We start from the raw sequence: 19513 nt of genomic DNA on the forward strand, positions 1-19513 counted from the left end.
TTTAGAATGATAATCATAATTAGGGGCGCCTGGGTGGCTCAGTCAGTTGGGCGTCCGACTTCGGCTCAGGTCACAATCTCGCAGTTCATGAGTTCGAGCCCTGTGTCGGGCTCTATCCTGACAGCTCAGAGCCTGGAGCCTGCTTTGGATTCTGTGTCTCTCCCTCTCTGCCCCTCTCCTGTTCATGCTCTGTCTCTGTCTCTCAATAATAAATAAATGTTAAAAAAAATAAAAAAAGAATGTTAATCATAATTAATGGTTCCTAATATTTTTGGATACCAAAGTTGATCAAGTAATCAATGGCTTTACATCAAAAGCTTAGATTTACTTAAAAATATTTATAATCATTTGGACAATAACTTGTGAATATATGACTCAACATTCTTTTTAAAAAAAACATGGCACTTTGAGCAAACTCTCATCAACAGCTCCCTAGAAAAGTACAAGTTGAAAGGATATCAGATTAAAAAAATATTGTCTTTGAACAAGAACTCAAAACCACTGCACTTGATTTATTTATAAACTAAGTCATGTGAAAAGTATAATCTCCATGTGTTTTAATACGTTGAAGGTTGCTTTATTCACCTTTTTACATGTTAAAAGAAATGTACTGTCATGCCACAATTTAATGGAATTATACATGGGGTAAAAAACAGGTCTATTCCAGTTCAATGGGAGAAAAACAGTCACTGTTAAACAACGACTTGCTTTCGGTTCTACGCTTATCCCATAAACCTTAAAAGCATGGGGGAGTTTGATCTTAGGCTTCTATCTGTGTGATACGTAAGAAAGAGTCTGTTACCTGCAACAGTTTCTGAATGTACTGGAGACACAGATTTATCAATGCCATGTTTTTCCGGGTCGAGGCAGAATTTTATCTACCACTTGAAGCATTTCTAGTGGGGGCTAACACATCAACAAAACCTTTTACTGATATACCTTGTTGTCTGTTTTACTGAGTTTTATTATATTGTATATTGTGATGACATTCAACTTATTAGGATCGTTAAAAAATTTTAACTGCTGTTAAACTACACATTGTTTGGCTTCAGCTACTTTCATCTTACTAATTACACTTGTTTCGTTTTGTTTTTTGAAGATTTTATTTTTAAGTCATCCCTACACTCAGCGTGGGGCTCGAACAACCCTGAGATCAAGAGTTGCGTTCTCCACTGACTGAGCCAGCTGGGCACCTCACTCATTATGTTACTTTTGAAGAACAAAAGTATATTTTAGGATAGCCATCTTTCCTAACTCTAAAATTATAGATCTTGTTATGACTTGAAAATATGGAACGTGATACTGGACATAAATACATGAATTGAAGAATTCATACCATATAAAGTCTCCAGATAAATTCTGAACAAGTTAAATAGTTTATAAATTAGTGCATTAAGTGGGAACATTGGGAAAAAAATCTTTTTCTTACCTGATTTTTTAAAAAATTTTTTGGGTCATGGGTGGGTGGCTCAGTCGGTTGAGAGTCCAACTTCGGCTCAGGTCATGATCTCGCGGTCCGTGAGTTAGAGCCCCACGTGGGGCTCTGTGCTGACAACTCGGAGCCTGGAGCCTGCTTTGGATTCTCCATCTCCCTCCCTCTCTGCCCTTCCCCCACTGTCTCTCTCTCTCAAAAATAAAACATTAAAAAATTTTTAAAAATTCTTTAGGTCATGGGGTGCTGGAGCTGGCTCACGCCAGCTCTGAGAATTATCTACACACGTTTTCCCGCCTGTATTTCATGTATGGCAGCTTGAAATTGGCCTGGTAGAGTACTTACATTACTTATGACCAAATGCTACAAATCAGGCTGTTCTTCCTGAGAGCAGACTGTCACACGTATTTATTAGCACAACACTGCTTATAGACATCTTTGAATGTATGAAAGCTCTATTCAGGGATACAGGCAATAACATTTCTTTTTTTAAAAAATTTTTAAATGTTTATTTGTTTTTGAGAGAGACAGAATATGAGCGAGGTAGAGGCAGAGGGAGAGAAAGAGACACAGAATCCGAAGCGGGCTCCAGGCTCCGAGCTGTCAGCACGGAGCCCGACGCGGGGCTCAAACCCACAAGCCGTGAGATCACGACCTGAGCCGAAGTCGGACGCCCAACCGACTGAGCCACCCAGGCGCCCCAACATATCACAGATTTATCCACATGCTCCCTCATTAACTGATGCGCTTCTCTCGACACGTGGTAGTGTCTACTTAATATGGCTCTGTCCCTTCGGTCACCTGGTCTAGCACCAGCTCCTTGAAATCCCATTCAACGCACCCAACCACCTACCAGGGAACTGTGGGACTACTCCTTTCGGAAACTTTGTGGCTATTGAAGCCTTTACAGAGAAACCTGGGTCTGGACCTCATGTCTTCAATTTCTAAGATACACAACCCTGGACGGAGTCCCTTATGAATCTCATCCAACTCCTGCCTCGCTTTCCAAGGACCGCTGGAGTAATACACGTGAAATACCCAGACAAGGGCCAGGCGCGTGGAAGCACTCAGCAGTCAGCCGCGGGACGGCACTGAGGCTGCAGGTAACCACCTCCCTTTTCATCCTCACTCAAGCCCAGACTCCAAGCCCTCGGCTTCCTCGGGCTGTCGAAGGCCTTCTTCGGGGGCACCTTGAAGAAAATCCCTCAGAAACTGCGCCTAGGGCTACCGGCATAAACGGATGGTCTGCAGCCGTAACCAGGTCCTCAACGCTGCCAACACCCTTCCGCTAGGCCAGAGGACTGTCTCTCGTTCTTGCACACAGTGGCCATCTCAACTTGCGTTCGTTCTCGACAAATCTATCCCACGGCTACTTGTCTTCAGCACGTGGCTCGCCCCCAGTTCCCAGAGCAACCAGAGGTCACTGCGTAGGAAACTCTCTCATTTTCTGGCTGTCACTCCAGGGATGTAACAACACTCATCCCCATCTCCTTTCTGTCCCAGTGACAGGAGGAGTCCCTTTCCCACTGACGGCCGATTTATCTACCTGCACTCTGAATTCCACCTCCATTTTCCTCTATTTTCTTCCTCCTCAGGGGCCTTGCTGCTCTGCTGACTCCCATTCACTCCTGCATTCAGTCCTTCCCTCTTTACATCATCGTTCACACACGTGTGGAAACCTCTTACGTTCCCCTCCTGCTCCTGCCCCCCTTCCTGTGCTATGGTCGCTCTTACCCCTCCCCCCCTCCTCGCCTCCTGCCCCCCACTTCCTGTGCTGTGGTCACTCTTACCCCTCCCCCCCTCCTCGCCTCCTGCCCCCCACTTCCTGTGCTGTGGTCACTCTTACCCCTCCCCCCCTCCTCGCCTCCTGCCCCCCACTTCCTGTGCTGTGGTCACTCTTACCCCTCCCCCCCTCCTTGCCTCCTGCCCCCCACTTCCTGTGCTGTGGTCACTCTTACCCCTCCCCCCCTCCTCGCCTCCTGCCCCCCACTTCCTGTGCTGTGGTCACTCTTACCCCTCCCTCACTCCTTGCCCCACTGCAGTCTGCCTTCTGCTCCCCCTGAGCATGTCTACCCTGCATGCATCACCTTCCTTGCTGAGCTTGTTCCTACTCGTGTTCTGTCTCAGTGAACAGGTATCACATTGTTCACCGGCTCCGCACACACACCGGGCGGCGGCCTGGACTTGCTCCTCACTCTTCATCCTGTCAGTCACCACTATTGCTAACTCCCTTCTCCTAAATGATCCCTCGGATGCTCCACTCATTTCTGTTCCCGCCGCCACCACCTCGGTCTGATCACCGTCCTTTCTTCTCTGTTGATGCAACGGCTTCCAACGGATCTCCTTGCCCTCTGCTGCATTTCCCTGGCCAATCTGCCGGCTCCGATGACCGCCCCCCTCCCCCCTGCTTCAAGGTCTTTGGTGACTCTCCGCCCTTCTCCACAAGGCACAAGAGCCTTCACAGCTGTGCCTATGCTGCTCTTCCCACCTTCCGCTCTTACTTCTGCTTCAGCCACGGCGAACTTCTCGCTTCTGAATCTGCCACGTCTTCTGCGTTCAGACACATGACTTTATCTATTTAGTAATCACTGGGTTCACATAACACTGCTTGACAATTCCTGCCAACATTATACAAATTTGGACTCTTCCTGAGAAATTAAAAACGAAGTATCTGAACGCAGCAGTAGTCTGTCTACAGTACATCAGTTAAATTCTTCTGTGGAATGACAATAACTTAACACATTTCTGATGATGTTTTTCTAACTTAAATTCACTGTGTTTTGGCTGTATCACACAATGAACCTGTCTAGTACAGGACTTCTGCATATTATCAGGCATAATAAGAATTTAGGGCCAAGAGTTAGATAGAAACATCAATATTTTGTAAAGTAAAAATTGACCTGGAGATTTATTTATTTATTAAAAAAAAATTTTTTTTTAACATTTATTTTTGAGACAGAGAGAGACAGAGCATGAACAGGGGAGGGTCAGAGAGACGGAGACACAGAATATGAAGCAGGCTCCAGGCTCTGAGCTGTCAGCCCAGAGCCCGACACGCGGCTCAAACTCACGGACCGCGAGATCATGACCTGAGCCGAAGTTGGCCGCTCAACCGACTGAGCCACCCAGGCGCCCCTAAAAAAATTTTTTTAAAAATATTTATTCATTTTTGAGAGTGAGAGAGACAGAGCATGAGCAGGGGAGGGTCAGAGAGAGGGAGACACAGAATCCGAAACAGGCTCCAGGCTCCGAGCCGTCAGCACAGAGCCCGACGCAGGGCTCGAACTCACGGACCGCGAGATCATGACCTGAGCCGAAGTTGGCCGCTCAACCGACTGAGCCACCCAGGCGCCCCTGACCTTGAGATTTAAACAAATTACTGTTTTACAGGATGTAAAACAGATTTTTAAATAATTGCTTTTTCCTTAGTGTCAAGTCTACATTTACTAAGAAGTGTTTTTGTTCCAGAAACTTGTAAATTCTTTTGTGTGAAGTATTTAAACTTATAACAAATTCTAGAATTTAAATTAATAATGCATGAAACAAAATCTGGAATATGGACTGGTTCAATTTGACCTATCTTTTCCTATTGATAAAAGAACAATAGAACAGAGTAAGCACTGAGGAAGAAAGTCACTTCGAATGGAGTGGGGAGGACACTGAAGAGGTAGGGCCTATGCATATTTCCCGGCTCAGTTCTTGGAAGAATGCTAACCCTGGCTTGATACCAAACTGCAAGCATTCGAGACCAGTGTGTGTCACATGCAAGAATGGACTAAAACGGACTTTCTGCCCAGGACTGATCTGGGCAACGAATCGCGTCCGGGACAGTGTTACCCTAAGCCTGCCACAACCGACCTAAGAAACAAACAAAAAACCCCCCAACTTATGTAATGTGCCTAAAATTCCTCCTTTGCCTTTAAAAATCTGAGCTCCTTTGTCTCTTTGAACCATGATCTGGGTTGTTGCCTTAATGTCTGTCTCCTGATGCAGTTCCTAAGATCGCAAAAGAAATGTGTTTTTAGCCTTGCCTTTTCTTGACACTTTAGATATATTAATTCTTGCTTTTTAATTTTGTATTTGTTCATAAGTTTAATTATATTACTAGAGCATCTTCAGCAGATTGTATAAGGACTAGGGATCCTTCATAAAACTGATACAAGTTCTCAATATTTTGTCTTAAAGTGACACTACTGAATTTTCAAATACAAAAATTGATAATAAAATTGGAAATAGCTTTGTCATCTGTGATGAAAAATACAAGTAGTATCTAGCTTTCTGTTCTAACTTGAAAAATCCTTCTCTCTGAATTTTAAAGCAGTCAGTCCTTGGGGGAAAAGATGAGAATATACTTTTAGTTTTGATTTTTTTCTTTAGATGTTGGATTAAGGAGCCTTTGGGAAAAGAGACTGAGGAAACTCTTAGTGGAAGAAGTCTCTTGGCCAAGAGAGCTGGGGAAATGCAAACAGAGGAAGAAGCCAGAGGAAAAGAATTCCGTAAGGAGACAGATCTGGGAGCTGGGAAACAAACTCACTAGAAACTCTAAAACTAAGGTGACGTGAGTTTGGCACGTATTCTGAATGCTTACCGTGTGTTATGTTGTGTATACTTTAACCTATATTATCTCATTTAATTCTCAGATCAACCTCAGGCTTTTCATGTTGGGGGATAGTATATTAATGTAAATGAGAGTAGAAAGAAAAATGATTAGGAAGGAGGATATTTGCATGAATTAGAGATCTGCTCTTTTCCTTTATTAGATTATTTTAAAATTATGATTTGTAATTTTTAAATTTACTTTTTAAAAATATATTATTTTAAAGTTTATTCATTTTTGAGAGGAGCAAGTGAGCAGGGGAGGGGCAGGGAGAGGGGAGAGAGAGAGTCCCAAGCAGGCTACGTGCTCACAGTGCAGAGCCCAACGTGGGGCTTGAATTCACGAACCGTGAGATCATGACCTGAGCCAAAATCAAGGGTCGGACACTTAAGCGACGGAGCCATGCGGGTGCCCCTAAATCTACTCACAACTCCTTAAAGTGGGCAGGACAAATATTGCCATGTATATTTTTACAAAGACTAGAAAAAGGTACATGATTTTCCCAAGACCATACAGCTAAATAAATCGCACACCTAGGATTTACAGCCGTTTGGACCTCATGTCCAGTGTTCTCTCCCTTCTATATTGCTACCAACTTCTCAGACTGTGGCATTTAATTGTTAGCACTTCTACTTGCTTAGTAAAGCTTAAAGTGGTTTTAGAGAAAAAGCAGCTGAATTTTAGAAGCTGAAGTGAAGTATGCCTCCTTGCTTAAAACTGTGATTTTAGTTGTTCTCTACTGACAGGATGCTGTAAAAAAAAAAAAAAAAAAAAGCCCGTGAAATTTATCGCTGGTCTTACTATAATTGTTAAGAATAGAATTCTTCATGTTACGCACTGTCCTTTTTATAAAGCCCCTTCGGAAGATTTCTTTCTGACCTTATGATGAGGACCGAATGTCTCCGCCCCCCCAGCCCCTTACGCCGACCCAGTGAGCTTCCAACTCAGGGACACGGTGAGTTGGGCAACTGACGTGTATCCCCCTTCATGGTGCCTGCCAGCAAGCGCGGTCAAATCTGCGGTGTGTTCTTAGCAAGCGCACGGAATCTCACGGTTTGCGCTTAGTGTACTAGCCTAATTAGTGGCTCCATTTCATGACACTGCCCCTGTTTTTCTTTTGTTCGTTTTTCTTACCCACTTCTGATACCGGTGTTCACATTCTATTACGAGTGCCTACTTAGAGCCCGACCCTTGTATAGAGTAAGTCGACATATTAATCATTATATATTAATCAACACATTCATTACACAAATAATATAATAATTATATGATATGATGCAATATAGGATACAATAATATATGATAATGAATAATGGATAATCACACAATAAATTCACATATAAATATATACCTTATTAAGTAGATATTTATCATCATCACTTCACAAATGAAGGAACAGAGAATGGAGCCTCTGGTTAAAATGCTTGTTCATCAAGTCCCACTTAGTAAATGATGAAGTTCCACATCTGAACCCAGGTCTGTCTAAATCACAAATATGTTTTTTTCACAATTGATACTGTTTCTCTAAATGAGAAGCTAACGTCTATAGGCAAATGTTTTAAGTAGCCCCAAAGCTATAACGTGGTGGCACCTTCCTTGCCTTTCCTTGAAACTAATAAGCTGTACCTTCTAAAACAATATCCCTTTATCAGAGAAGCTGGAAGAAGGTGGCTGACACCAAGGACAAACATCTCTTTGAAACAGTTTTTTTGGGGGCGCCTGGGTGGCTCAGTCAATTAAGCATCCGACTTCGGCTCAGGTCATGATCTTGCGGTCTGTGAGTTCGAGCCCTGCGTCCGGCTCTGTGCTGACAGCTCGGAACCTGGTGCCTGCTTGGGATTCTGTGTCTCCCTCTCTCCCTGCCCCTGCACTACTCATGCTCTGTCTCTGTCTCCAAAAATAAATAAACATTTTTTTAAAGTAAGAATTTTAAATAAAATTATTCTGTTTAAAGAAAATTAAAGTTAGAACACCTTTTTTTTGAGTAAACCAATAGAGTTTATTGAGAGCAAGTATAAAGCTCTCAAGAGTGAGAGGGGTCGCAACTGGGTGGCCGCCGAGGAGTTTTGTCCCTGACTTTTTATTGGGACCTCATCAGAAAGTTTGTGAGACTTCATGCATGGCACCTAGACTGGGCAGGTCCAGAATACTTTCATCTTAACCTCTTTTTCCCCAAACTCTGCTGCCTTTGCCAATTCCTCAGCCAGGTTCCCCCTTGCAGCTGCAGCCTGCCTTCCTGGAGGTCCCTTACTTCTTCCTACGTAATGTTACACCTTTCCCCACTCATTACAATTTGGGAATCTACATAAACTAAATATTTAATTGTTTTAATAGATACTCTTAACTGTTTTTACATTTCTTCGTTAATTTATTTATAAATACTTCTATTTCATTTGCTTCCCAGAACACCTTTAAAATTAACTAGGTTAGGGAATCTTAAAGTGAAGGGGGAGTGGTGTATTAGTCTGAATAAGTACAGCTGATACAATAGCCTGGCTTGGCTTTAAATCATGGTATTTATTTTGAAATTTTAAGAAGTGTTGAGACAGTAATATTTTTCTTTTTTAAAATTTTTTTTTTCAACGTTTATTTATTTTTTTTGGGACAGAGAGAGACAGAGCATGAACGGGGGAGGGGCAGACAGAGAGGGAGACACAGAATCGGAAACAGGCTCCAGGCTCTGAGCCATCAGCCCAGAGCCCGACGCGGGGCTCGAACCCACGAACCGCGAGATCGTGACCTGGCTGAAGTCGGACGCTTAACCGACTGCGCCACCCAGGCGCCCCAATATTTTTCAAGTATAAGAAAAGACATTTTAAAAAATGTTTGTCGAGAAAAACTACTGTAGAGAGGTTAAATGACTTACTGGAGTTCAGCTATGGGGTCCATTATGATTGGACAGAATTCAGAAACTTGGGCATTCCTCATTCCTCAATCACTGGGCCCTACAAAATTTCTTTTTAAGTTTATTTATTTATTTTGAGAGACAGAGAGAGCGCGTGCAGGGGAGGGGCAGAGAGAGAGGGAGAGAGAGAACCCCAAGCAGGCTCTGGGCTGTCGGCTCAGAGCCCGACGTGGGGTTTGAACTCATGAACTGTGAGACCATGACCTGAGCTGAATCCGAGAGTCAGATGCTTAACCAACTGAGCCACCCAGGAGCCGCTGATGTCCTAACTATGTCTTAAAAACTCTCCCACTTCAAAATCCTTGTTACTACATTGGTTCGAGGCTCTCATCATTTCTTGTCTGGAATATTTGAATGGTCTTCTCTCGCATAAAATCCATCCTTGATTCCGCTACCACACACGACCATGGGCACATCTGACCAGGCAGCCTTCAGGCATCACCCTGCAGGATCTCCCATCGCTGAGTCCATTCAAGCTCGATCCCGCGGAGAACAAACTCTTCCACAGGCAAGCACACGCTTCTCCGGCTTCTCTTCTCACCGTTCACCACGTCACCTGCCATTTACGACTCGACATGCGACTGCTCGTAACTCCCTTTACAAACCATACGTTTCCATGCCCCCACGTCTTTTCTAGCGCTGTTCTCGCTCCCTCGGATGCTTTCCTGCCAAACCATTTTTGCCTGGGTATTTCCTGCTCATCTGTCAAGGGTCAGTGTATGCACCATTTCCTTCAGAAAGCCTTCCCTGATCACCCACCCCCCAACTCCAAACCAGCACATTAGTGACCTGTGTTAGCAGACAACTCTATACATCTGTGACAGCATTGACTTAAAAAAAATTATGGTATGCTATAAAACAGATATTACTTTTCATATAGGTTAGATGTTTTTGAGCAGAGTACTTTAGTTTATATTTCATAGGTTTTGTTCTCAGAGATAAATACTATATAGTTCTGCATATGATGTTCAGTGTTACTGTCTGCAGATCTGTGAGAGGAGTATATTCAGTTGTTTTGTAACTTCTTAGCTATAAATTTCCCTAAATGAATATAAATATTTACATTTACCTTCGAAATTCTCTATAATGAAGTTTTCTTTCTCCTCTTTTTCCAAAGAAATGTATCTGAAGGGTTGTGGTAATTTCAGGTTCTTTCACTGTTGGTTCCTATAAAAAATGAGACGATAATTCCAAGTAATTATAACCAAGAACAAAAATGGACCCTGTAGCCTGGAACTCTTAGGACAATATCCATAAAAGGTTCTCGTAATAGGGGTGGAAGAATGAGATGTGGCCATCCTATCTGTTACTTCGCATCATACTATTCTGTAATTGTCTCTGCTCAAGCAGGAGAAAAACAACGAGGGCTAAAATTCTCCAAATACTCAAGATGGACTTCAGCAGTAAACAAAATCTTAGATCAGTCCAAAAAGAAAGCTTAGAATAGTGAAAAAAAATTATTTCAAAATGTGATCTCTAGGCATTTTTTAATGAAGCAGGACTGAGAACTAAAGCCAGAAGGTCTTTGAGTTTTTGCTGAATATTAGAAATACTTGAAAAGCATCTGCTTTTCATAATTACAGAACTAATAGGTAAGAAGTCGATTAATGAGTAAAGCAGATTCATGGATTCTTCCTCCTTCAAATCTCTAACAAAATAAACAACAATAACAAAACAAAACTGCTAAAAAGATGATCAGCTGCAACAAAACAAAAAGGGTTACAAATTTAAACCAAATATTTTGAAAAGGGGCCGTTGGAGAAAGAAACACCAGATTCAGGTGCTGTATGGTTCCCATGTCCCCTAATCCTACCTTCTAATCCTACTTCTCAGAAATAGCAGTGGCACTGAGACTATTACATTAGAAATTCATTAAAAACGTTAATTTAGTGACAGCAGAGTAGTGGGGACAAGTAAGGCCAACTCCGAAAGAAGCTCCTCTAGAGCTTGGGGAGACTAATGCAGAGGGAAGGAGGTCTCGAGGGCACAGACTCTTTCAGGGGACTATGTTACTGAGGGACCAACCCTAAGCCCACAGAGTTGAGTGTACTTCGGCGGGGAGGAGTGAGCTGTGCCTCAGAGCCTTAAGGAGATCAGGAAGATCAACAGAACACAGGCTCTTCAGCAAGGGCTGCATTTGCCCAGGGGACTCTCCTCCCCCTTGCCTCCACCCCTTTTGTGCATGGAACAGCGCACCGAAATGCAATGCCAGCAGCGGAGAAGGACAAAGATAAATTAGTTCCAGATCAGGTGGGAAGAGTAACAGAGAGAGTTCCATTTGTGCTCCACTGCAGCCATGAGGTCTGGGCAGGACACGGGCAGGAACGAAAGAAACAGGAAGACAACTAAGCACTGGCACTGGATGTTCTGTGTCTTTTGCTGATTTGTTCTGTTTCTCGCTGTGGTGCCTGTGCTTAGTTTTCCAGTTATATTTCATAGGTTTTGTTCTCAGAGATAAATACTATATAGTTCTGCATATGATGTTCAGTGTTACTGTCTGCACATCTGTGAGAGGAGTATATTCAGTTGTTTTGTAAGTGTTTTGCAAGATGTCATCAGTAACTGATCCCAACAATGCACGAGGTTCTCTTTTCTCCAAATCCTTGCCAACATTTTGTTATTTCTTGTCATTTTGATACTAGCCATTCTGACAGGTGTAGGTGCTATCTCATTACGGCTCTGATTTGCATTTCCTTGGTGATAAGGGATGTTGAGCATCTTTTCATGTGCCTGTTGGATATCTGTGTGTCTTCTGTACAAAAATGTCTATGCAAATCCTCTGTTCATGTTTTAACTGGATTATTTTTCCTATTGAGTTATATGAGTTCTTTCTATATATATATTCTGGACGTTAACCCTCATTCAGATATATGATTCTCAAATATCTTCTGACATTCATAGGTTGCTTTTCTGTTTGGTTGAGGGTTTCCTTTGCTGTACAGAAGCTTTTTGGTTCGATGCAGTCCCGTTTGTTTATTTTTGCTTTTGTTTCCTTTGCCTTTGGAGTCAGATAAAAAAAATTACTAGGACTGATGTCAAGGAGCTTATTGCTTATGTTTTCTTCTTGGGCATTTTATGGCTTTAGGTCTTACATGCAAGTCTTGAATCCATTTTGAGTTAATTTTTTGTATGTGGTCCAGTTTCATTATTTTGTGTGTGGTAGCTCTCCAATTTTCCCAACACTGTTTACTAAATAGACTGACTGCCTCTTCCCCATTATATTTTCTTGCCTCCTTTGTTGAAAATTACCTGACCACATACATGTGGGTTTATTTGTGGGTTATCTACATGTATAGCTCCATTGTCCTCTGTGTCCATTTTTGTGTCAATACTACACGGTTTTGATTATTACAGCTTTATAATCCCATTTGAAACCAGGCACAGTAACCTCTGACTTTGTTGTTCTTTCTTAACACTGTGCTTTGGCTATTTGGGGTCTTTTGTGGTTACTTCCACGTAAGTTATGGAATTATTCCAATCTGGCAAAAAATGTGATTGGAACTTTGACAGGGATTGCAATGCATTTGTAGATTGCTTTGGGTTTATGGACATTTAACAACATTGATTTTTCTAACCCCTGACACAAAATATCTTCCCATTTATTTGTGTCATCTTCAATTTCTTTCATCAGTGTCTTGTGGTTTTCAGTGTATAGGTCTTTCACCTCCTTAGTTCAATTTATTCCTAAGTTTTTCGTTCTTTTTTTTTTTTTTTTTAATTTTTTTTTTTTCAACGTTTATTTATTTTTGGGACAAAGAGAGACAGAGCATGAACGGGGGAGGGGCAGACAGAGAGGGAGACACAGAATCGGAAACAGGCTCCAGGCTCTGAGCCATCAGCCCAGAGCCTGACGCGGGGCTCGAACTCACGGACCGCGAGATCGTGACCTGGCTGAAGTCGGACGCTTAACCGACTGCGCCACCCAGGCGCCCCCTAAGTTTTTCATTCTTATTAATGCAATTGTAAGTGGGATTATTTTCTTGATTTTCCTGATATTTTGTTAGTGTATAGAAATGCAACAGATCTTTGTATATTAATTTTGTATCTTGTAACTTTATTGAATTCACTTATTAGTTCTGACAGTTTTTTTTTTTTTTTTTTTTTGTAGAGTCTTTTTCCATACACAATATCATGTTGTCTGCAAATAGTGAAAGTTTTACTTTTTCCTTTCCAATTTGGATGTCACTGATTTTTTTCTTTCCTAGTTGTTCTGGCTAGGACTTCCAATACTATGTTGAATCAAAGTGGCATGAGTAGGCATCCTTATCTCGTTCCTGATCTTAGACGAGAAGCTTTTAGCTTTTCACCATTGAGGATGATGATAGCTGTGGGTCTGTCATTTACGGCTTTTGTGATGTTGGAGTACATTCCCTTTATATCCATTTTGTTGAGTTTTTCTCATAAATGGATGTTAAATTTTCTCAAATGCTTTTCTGCGCATTCACAAAAATAATATGATTTTTATCCTTCATTTTGCTGATGTGTATGCCGTCTTGATTGATTTGCGGATGCTGACCATACTTGCATCCCTGGAATAAATCCCACTTGATCGTGATGTAAGATGTTTTCGATGCATTGTTATTTTGGTCTGTTAATATTTTGTTGATTTCTGCATGTATGTTCATCAGGCATACTGGCCTGTAATTTTATTTTATTTACTTTCATTTTCTTTCATTTTCCTTCCTTCCTTCCTTCCTTCCTTCCTTCCTTCCTTCCTTCCTTCCTTCCTTCCTTCTTCCTTCCTTCCTTCCTTCCTTCCTTCCTTCCTTCCTTCCTTCCTTCCCTGTGTCCTTCTTCAGTTTTGGTATCAGGGTAATGCTGGCCTTGCAAAATGAGCTTGGGAGCTTCCCTCCTTTTCAATGTTTTTGAAGAGTTTGAGAAGTATAGGCATTAAATGTTCTTTGAATGTTTGGTAGAATTCACCAATGAAGCCATCTGGTCCTGGACTTTTCTTAGGAGGTTTCTGATTACTGATTCACTCTTTTGTAATATTTGACATGTGCCTGCACTCCTAGTTCAAAGATGTTTTCCTTTCACCACTTTGAATATGCCATGCCACTCTCTTTTGGTCTGCAAAAAGTTTCTGCCAAGAAATCTCCTGATAACCTTATGGGATTTCCCTTGTATGTAACAATTTGTTTTTCTCTTTCTGCTCTTAAGATTCTCTCTTTAACTTTTGACATTTTAATTATAATGTGTCTTGGTGTGGATCTCTTTGGACTCCTCTTATTTGGAACCCTCTGAGCCTTCTGGACTTACATGTCTATTTCCTTCTCCTGGTGAGGGAAGTTTTTAGCCATTATTTCTTCAAATACTTTCCTCGTCTCTCCTCTCTCTTCTCCTGGGATCTTATAATGTAAGTGTTATTCTATTTGATGTTGTCTGAGAGGTTCCTCAAGTTACCTTCATTTTTTAAAACTTCTTTCCTTTTCGTTATTCTGCTTTGGTGAGTTCTACTGCAGTCTTCTAGGTCACTGATCTGTTCTGTTTCATCTAGTCTGCCACCGAACCCCTCTTGGTCCTTTCTTATACTATCTCTTTGTTGAAGCTCTCACTGTGTTCATCCATTCTCCCCCCAAGTTCTTTGAGCATTTTTTCCCCTCCAAATGTTTACTCACTTTTTGAGAGAGAGACAGAGTGTGAGTGGGGGAAGGGCAGAGAGAGAGGGAGACACAGAATCTGAAGCAGGCTCCAGGCTCTGAGCTGTCAGCACAGAGCCTGATGTGGGGCTTGAACTCGTGAAACGTGAGATCATGACCTGAGCTGAAGTTGGCCACTTAACTGACTGAGCCACCCAGGACCTGTTCTATGAGCATTTTTATGTCCATTACCTTAAATTCTTTTTTAGATTACTTTTCTCCATCTCATTAAGGTCTTTTTCTGAGGTTTTGTCATACTTTTCTGTTTGGAACATATTTCTCTGTTTCTTCATTTTGCTTGACTCTCGGTGTGTTTCTATGTATTAGGTGAAACAGCTCTCAGTCTTCAAGTAGTGCCCTGTGTAGGTGATGAAATTTCTCCTCCAACCTTGCTTTTTGCTGTCTCTTGAACCTTTGTAATTGTCTAAACCACCTGATTCATTCTTGATATGTCCCTGGTGTTAGGGTGTGCCAAGACCTGCCTGTTCTAAGAGAGGAATCTCATTTACACCGAGTTTCAGGTTGACTGGAAGCACACTCGTAGGCAGCAGCTTTTAACGTATAAAAGTATAGGGGTGCCTCGGTGGCTCAGTCGGTTAAGCGTGGGACTTCGGCTCAGGTCATGATCTCACGGTTCGTGAGTTTAAGCCCCCCGTCAGGCTCTGTGCTGACAGCTCAGACCCTGGAGCCTGCTTCGGATTCTGTGTCTCCCTCTCTCTCTGCCCCTCCCTGACTTGTGCTCTGTCTCTCTCTCTCTCTCAAAAATAATTGAACGGTTAAAAAAAAAAAGTTTTAAAATATAAAAGTATATATAGTCCTGTGGGGCTACAATCATAGTCCCTGCTGCCTCCAGACCAGGAGATTTAGAGGTGCCCCCTGGGTGGCAGCTGTAAAAAATTGGGGTTCCAGATAAGTGTAAAAGCTCCTTTCTCAGAGTTGAGACCTGGAAGGCCGAGGGGGTGTGCAAGGATGGTGTGCCCCTGCTTAGGTTCTCTGGGAGCACCTCCTTAATCTATATATGCATGGGAAACCCGAAGCCTGTCCCTTAGACTGAAGCTCCAAGCTAAGTACATAGGCCTTTTTTCCAGAAGACGGGCTGTGTTTCAGTCTGCTGTCTATGCAGTGCCCTGATGGTGGTGGTCTGCCAAGAACTGTGTTAGCGTTCCTGTGGAGCTCAGGATTGTTGGCCACTTCGGCCACCAGGGCCAGGTGATTGAGTGGTGGCCCCTGTGTGGACTGCATGCATCTGCTGGCATCAGCTAGGCAAGGTGTATGGGGTAGGGCGTGCTTGCTGGCTTCAGACAAGCAGGGGAAAATGTCTTGACTATACACCTGTGGACTTCAGGAATGTCGTGGGAGACTTTCTTGTCTGTGCACGCATGCTGGCTTTAAGCCGGGAAAATGACAGCCCGGCCAGTGGGGGAGTGCTGCAACTGTCTCCACTCCCCAGCTTTATCTAGGGAGTGAGAGGATGCCATGGATGTTGTGCTTGCCTGCCCCAGCTAGGGAGGGGGGCAGTGAACCCCTGTGTGCTCTCCAGCTTCCTCCCCGAGGCAGTGGGATGGTATGGTGACCGCTTGCCCCCACCCGTCTTAGCAATGCAGGAGGAGGGTGCCGCCTCTGAGCCCACCCACTGGTGCTAGCAGGGTAGGTGGAGAGTGCAAAGTTGGCTTCTGCCAGCACCTCTGTCCCCGGGGAGAGTTTCAATGGTCCCTTGCTCTCCCAACAGATGTTCTTAGATTATCAACTGGTTTCTTTTATAGCCGTGGTGCTTTCCAAACTGCTATTTTTCTGCTGGGTCGTGGGTAGAGCGAGACTGCATGTGAGTTCCTTAAAAGGGGAATCTCGGTTTCCTATAGCACTTCGGGCCCCTTGGATGTCGGCCCTTTGCATTTTTTAAGCCAGATGTTTTGGGGGCTCGTCTCTCTGGGTCAGGTCCCAGGGACAGGGGTGTCTTAAGTGGGACACCAGCCCATCATTTTCTGGGAGAAGCACTGGACTGGTGAGAACCCTCACTGTCCTGCTGCGGTGTCGGGGTGGGGTTTTGGGTGAGACCCTGTCTCTGCCTCTCCCACCCATCTCAATGCGGTCTTTCTGTCTTTTGTTGTGGAGAAGCAGTTCTTCTAGTTTCAGACCTTCCTCAGAGGGAAATGACCCATGTGCACTTATGGGTTTCGTGTCTGTGTGGGATGGGCTGAGTTCTGCATTTTCCTACACTGCTATCTTGAGAGAAGAGCCCCACCCGTTCTAAAGTATTTCCACAGTTTGATTTTGACATTATTTTTGATCTCTTTGGAATTTATTTTGCTATGAGAACTGATATACACACTCAGAACTGTTTAGCCAGTCACCCCAGGAGTCAGTCACATACAAGGATGTAGTGAATGCCCATCATGTGTCAGACACGATGTCAGGCCTTGGGGCTCCATGGTTTCCTGTTCCTCTTGGGTAACTGGGCATTAAACAAGTTATTAAAAATAGTAATCCAACCATGGAAGTATTGGGAAGAAATTCAAGGAGCTACGAGGGCAGCTCAGGGGAGGCTTTCCTAAGAAAAATACCGTTTAAACGGAGATCTAAGGTTTGAACTGAAGTTAAGAAAATACAAAGTGGTGGTGGGGGGGCACCTGGGCGGCTCGGTCGGTTAAGCATCCGACTTCTGCTCAGGTCACGATCTCAGCTCATGAGTTCAAGCCCCGCGGCGGGTGAGCTCGAGCCCCGCTTTGGGCTTTGCACTGACAGAGCAGAGCCCGCACAGGATTCTCTCTCTCTCTTGTCCTCTCTGACCCTCGTTCATTGGCACCCTCTCTCAAAATAAATAAAAAAGTTACAAATAAAGAGAAGTGGGAATACACTTTGCAAACAGGAACAACAAAGCATGGTGCTGTATGGCTGGGGTGTAGAAAGCAGTAATAATAAATATAATAGCAAGTGCATATATATCGCTTATGTGTTAAGCATAGTTCTAAGAGATTTAAATATATTAACTAATTTAGTCCTCAAAAACACCTGAGGTAGATTACTATTATTCTCACTTTACAGTGAAGAAACTCAATTTTATGCAAAGAGAAGTAAACTAATTTGCCCAGAGCCACACAGCTATTAACAGATGAAGCAGCATTTGAACAGTCTTCCTGGGCCTGATTCTTAACCACTGTGGTATATACTACAGAGAAAATGGGACAGCTGGAGGCTGGAAGAATGGCTGGCCTGAGGGCAGTCACATTTTACTTGTGCTTTTAGGTCACCTGTCTATGATGTGAAAAATGAACTAGAAATGACACAGGTGTGCTGTTTCAAAGAGGCACATGCACCGCAATGTTTATAGCAGTGCTTTCAACAACAGCCAAAGTATGGAAAGAGCCCAAACGCCCATCGACGGATGAATGGATACAGATGTGGTGAATATATACCATGGAGTATTATTCGGTGATCAAAAAGGATGAAATCTTGCCATTTGCAACAACGTGGATGGAATTACAGAGTATTATGCTAGGCGAAATTAGTCAGAGAAAGACAAATATCATATGACTTCACTCATATGTGGAATTTAAGATACAAAACAGATGAACATAGGGAAGGGAAGCAAAAATAATATAAAAACAGGGAGGGGGACAAAACAGAAGAGACTCTTAAATACAGAGAACAAACTGAGGGTTGCTGGAGGGGTGGTGGGAGGGGGGATGGGCTAAATGGTGGGGAGGCATTAGGGACGACACTTGTTGGGATGAGCACTGGGTGTGGTTCAAAGGGGATGAATCACTGGGATCTACTCCTGAAATCACTAGTGCACTACATGCTAACTTGGATGTAAATTAAAAAATAAACTGAGTAATTGAAAAAAAATGACACAGGTGGATGCAGAGAGGTCAGTCAGGAGGCCCCTGCAGTAACTCGGGTGGGAAATGAAGCTGGTCTGATAATGACAGTGGTGGCAACAGAAGCCAAAGGGATGGAGGAGGCAGCAACTAGTGACTAACTGGATGGGAGGGGTAAGGAGATATCGGGGAGACCTCCAGGCTTCTGGGTCGCTGAAAAGTACTTTGGTAATTCGTTTTTTTCCTACCGATTTAAAATATCTACATTGTATACCCACAGGCATATGTGTTTGGGTTTGTATTCTGACCATTCTATTTCTCACTACACCACTTCATTATCCCTCTCATTACCTGCATTTTCCAGAATGTTCTTATTCCCTCTCATGTTTATTCTTCTAGATGAAGTTAAGGACCATTTTGCCAAGTTTCTGAACACCTCCTACCTGCATCCACTTCCTCTGTCACCACCATCGCCCAAAATCCACCCAAAACCCAAACACGCCAAACCCAAACCAATTTCTCAGCCGCTGAGTTCTGACCCAGACTGTATGGAATTCACAGATGGATTTCGTGGGACCTGGCCACTTTACAGTGCTCACTATTCCGAGCGAAGAATAAAGCGTCTCTTTTTATGTATTCCAATCTTCTCTTATGTTCCTCAGTTAAAATCCGTGGTGATAGTTTCTTTCACGTACGTTCTTTGAAGTATTTTCGTTTTCGTTTTTGAATTTGTCTATCTGTGCCTAGTTGACCCCCAATGTTGCATTAGTCTCGGGGAACCACAGGGCTTCAACGTCTCTGTACATTTTGCCACACCCACAAGCATGGCTGCCACTTGTCGCCGTACGACCCCATCAAGAAACGACTGAGTACGGGGGCGGCTGGGTGGCTCAGTCGGTTAAGCGTCCGACTTCGGCTCAGGTCATGATCTCGCCATCCGTGAGTTTCAGCCCCGCGTCGGGCTCTGTGCTGACAGCTCAGAGCCTGGAGCCTGTTTCGGATTCTGTGTTTCCCTCTCTTTCTCTCTCTGCTCCTCCCCCGTTCATGCTCTGTCTCTCTCTGTCTCAAAAATAAATAAATAAATGTTAAAAAAAAAAAATTAAAAAAAAAAAAAAAAAAAAA

The 19513-nt window shown here is 43.2% G+C and overlaps 1 protein-coding gene across 1 annotated transcript in view; it reads right to left on the reverse strand.

The window, feature by feature from the left end:
- Positions 1-19513, reverse strand: part of MICU2 (mitochondrial calcium uptake 2) — a 142281-nt gene that overhangs the window by 9959 nt on the left and 112809 nt on the right. Inside the window, exon 8 of the mRNA XM_045453937.1 lies at positions 10004-10101. Coding sequence (XP_045309893.1) covers positions 10004-10101 — 98 coding nt within the window. The remainder of the gene's footprint in view (positions 1-10003; positions 10102-19513) is intronic.

This window comes from Leopardus geoffroyi, chromosome A1, assembly GCF_018350155.1.
Source record: "Leopardus geoffroyi isolate Oge1 chromosome A1, O.geoffroyi_Oge1_pat1.0, whole genome shotgun sequence".
In the NCBI taxonomy this organism is placed as follows: domain Eukaryota; kingdom Metazoa; phylum Chordata; class Mammalia; order Carnivora; family Felidae; genus Leopardus; species Leopardus geoffroyi.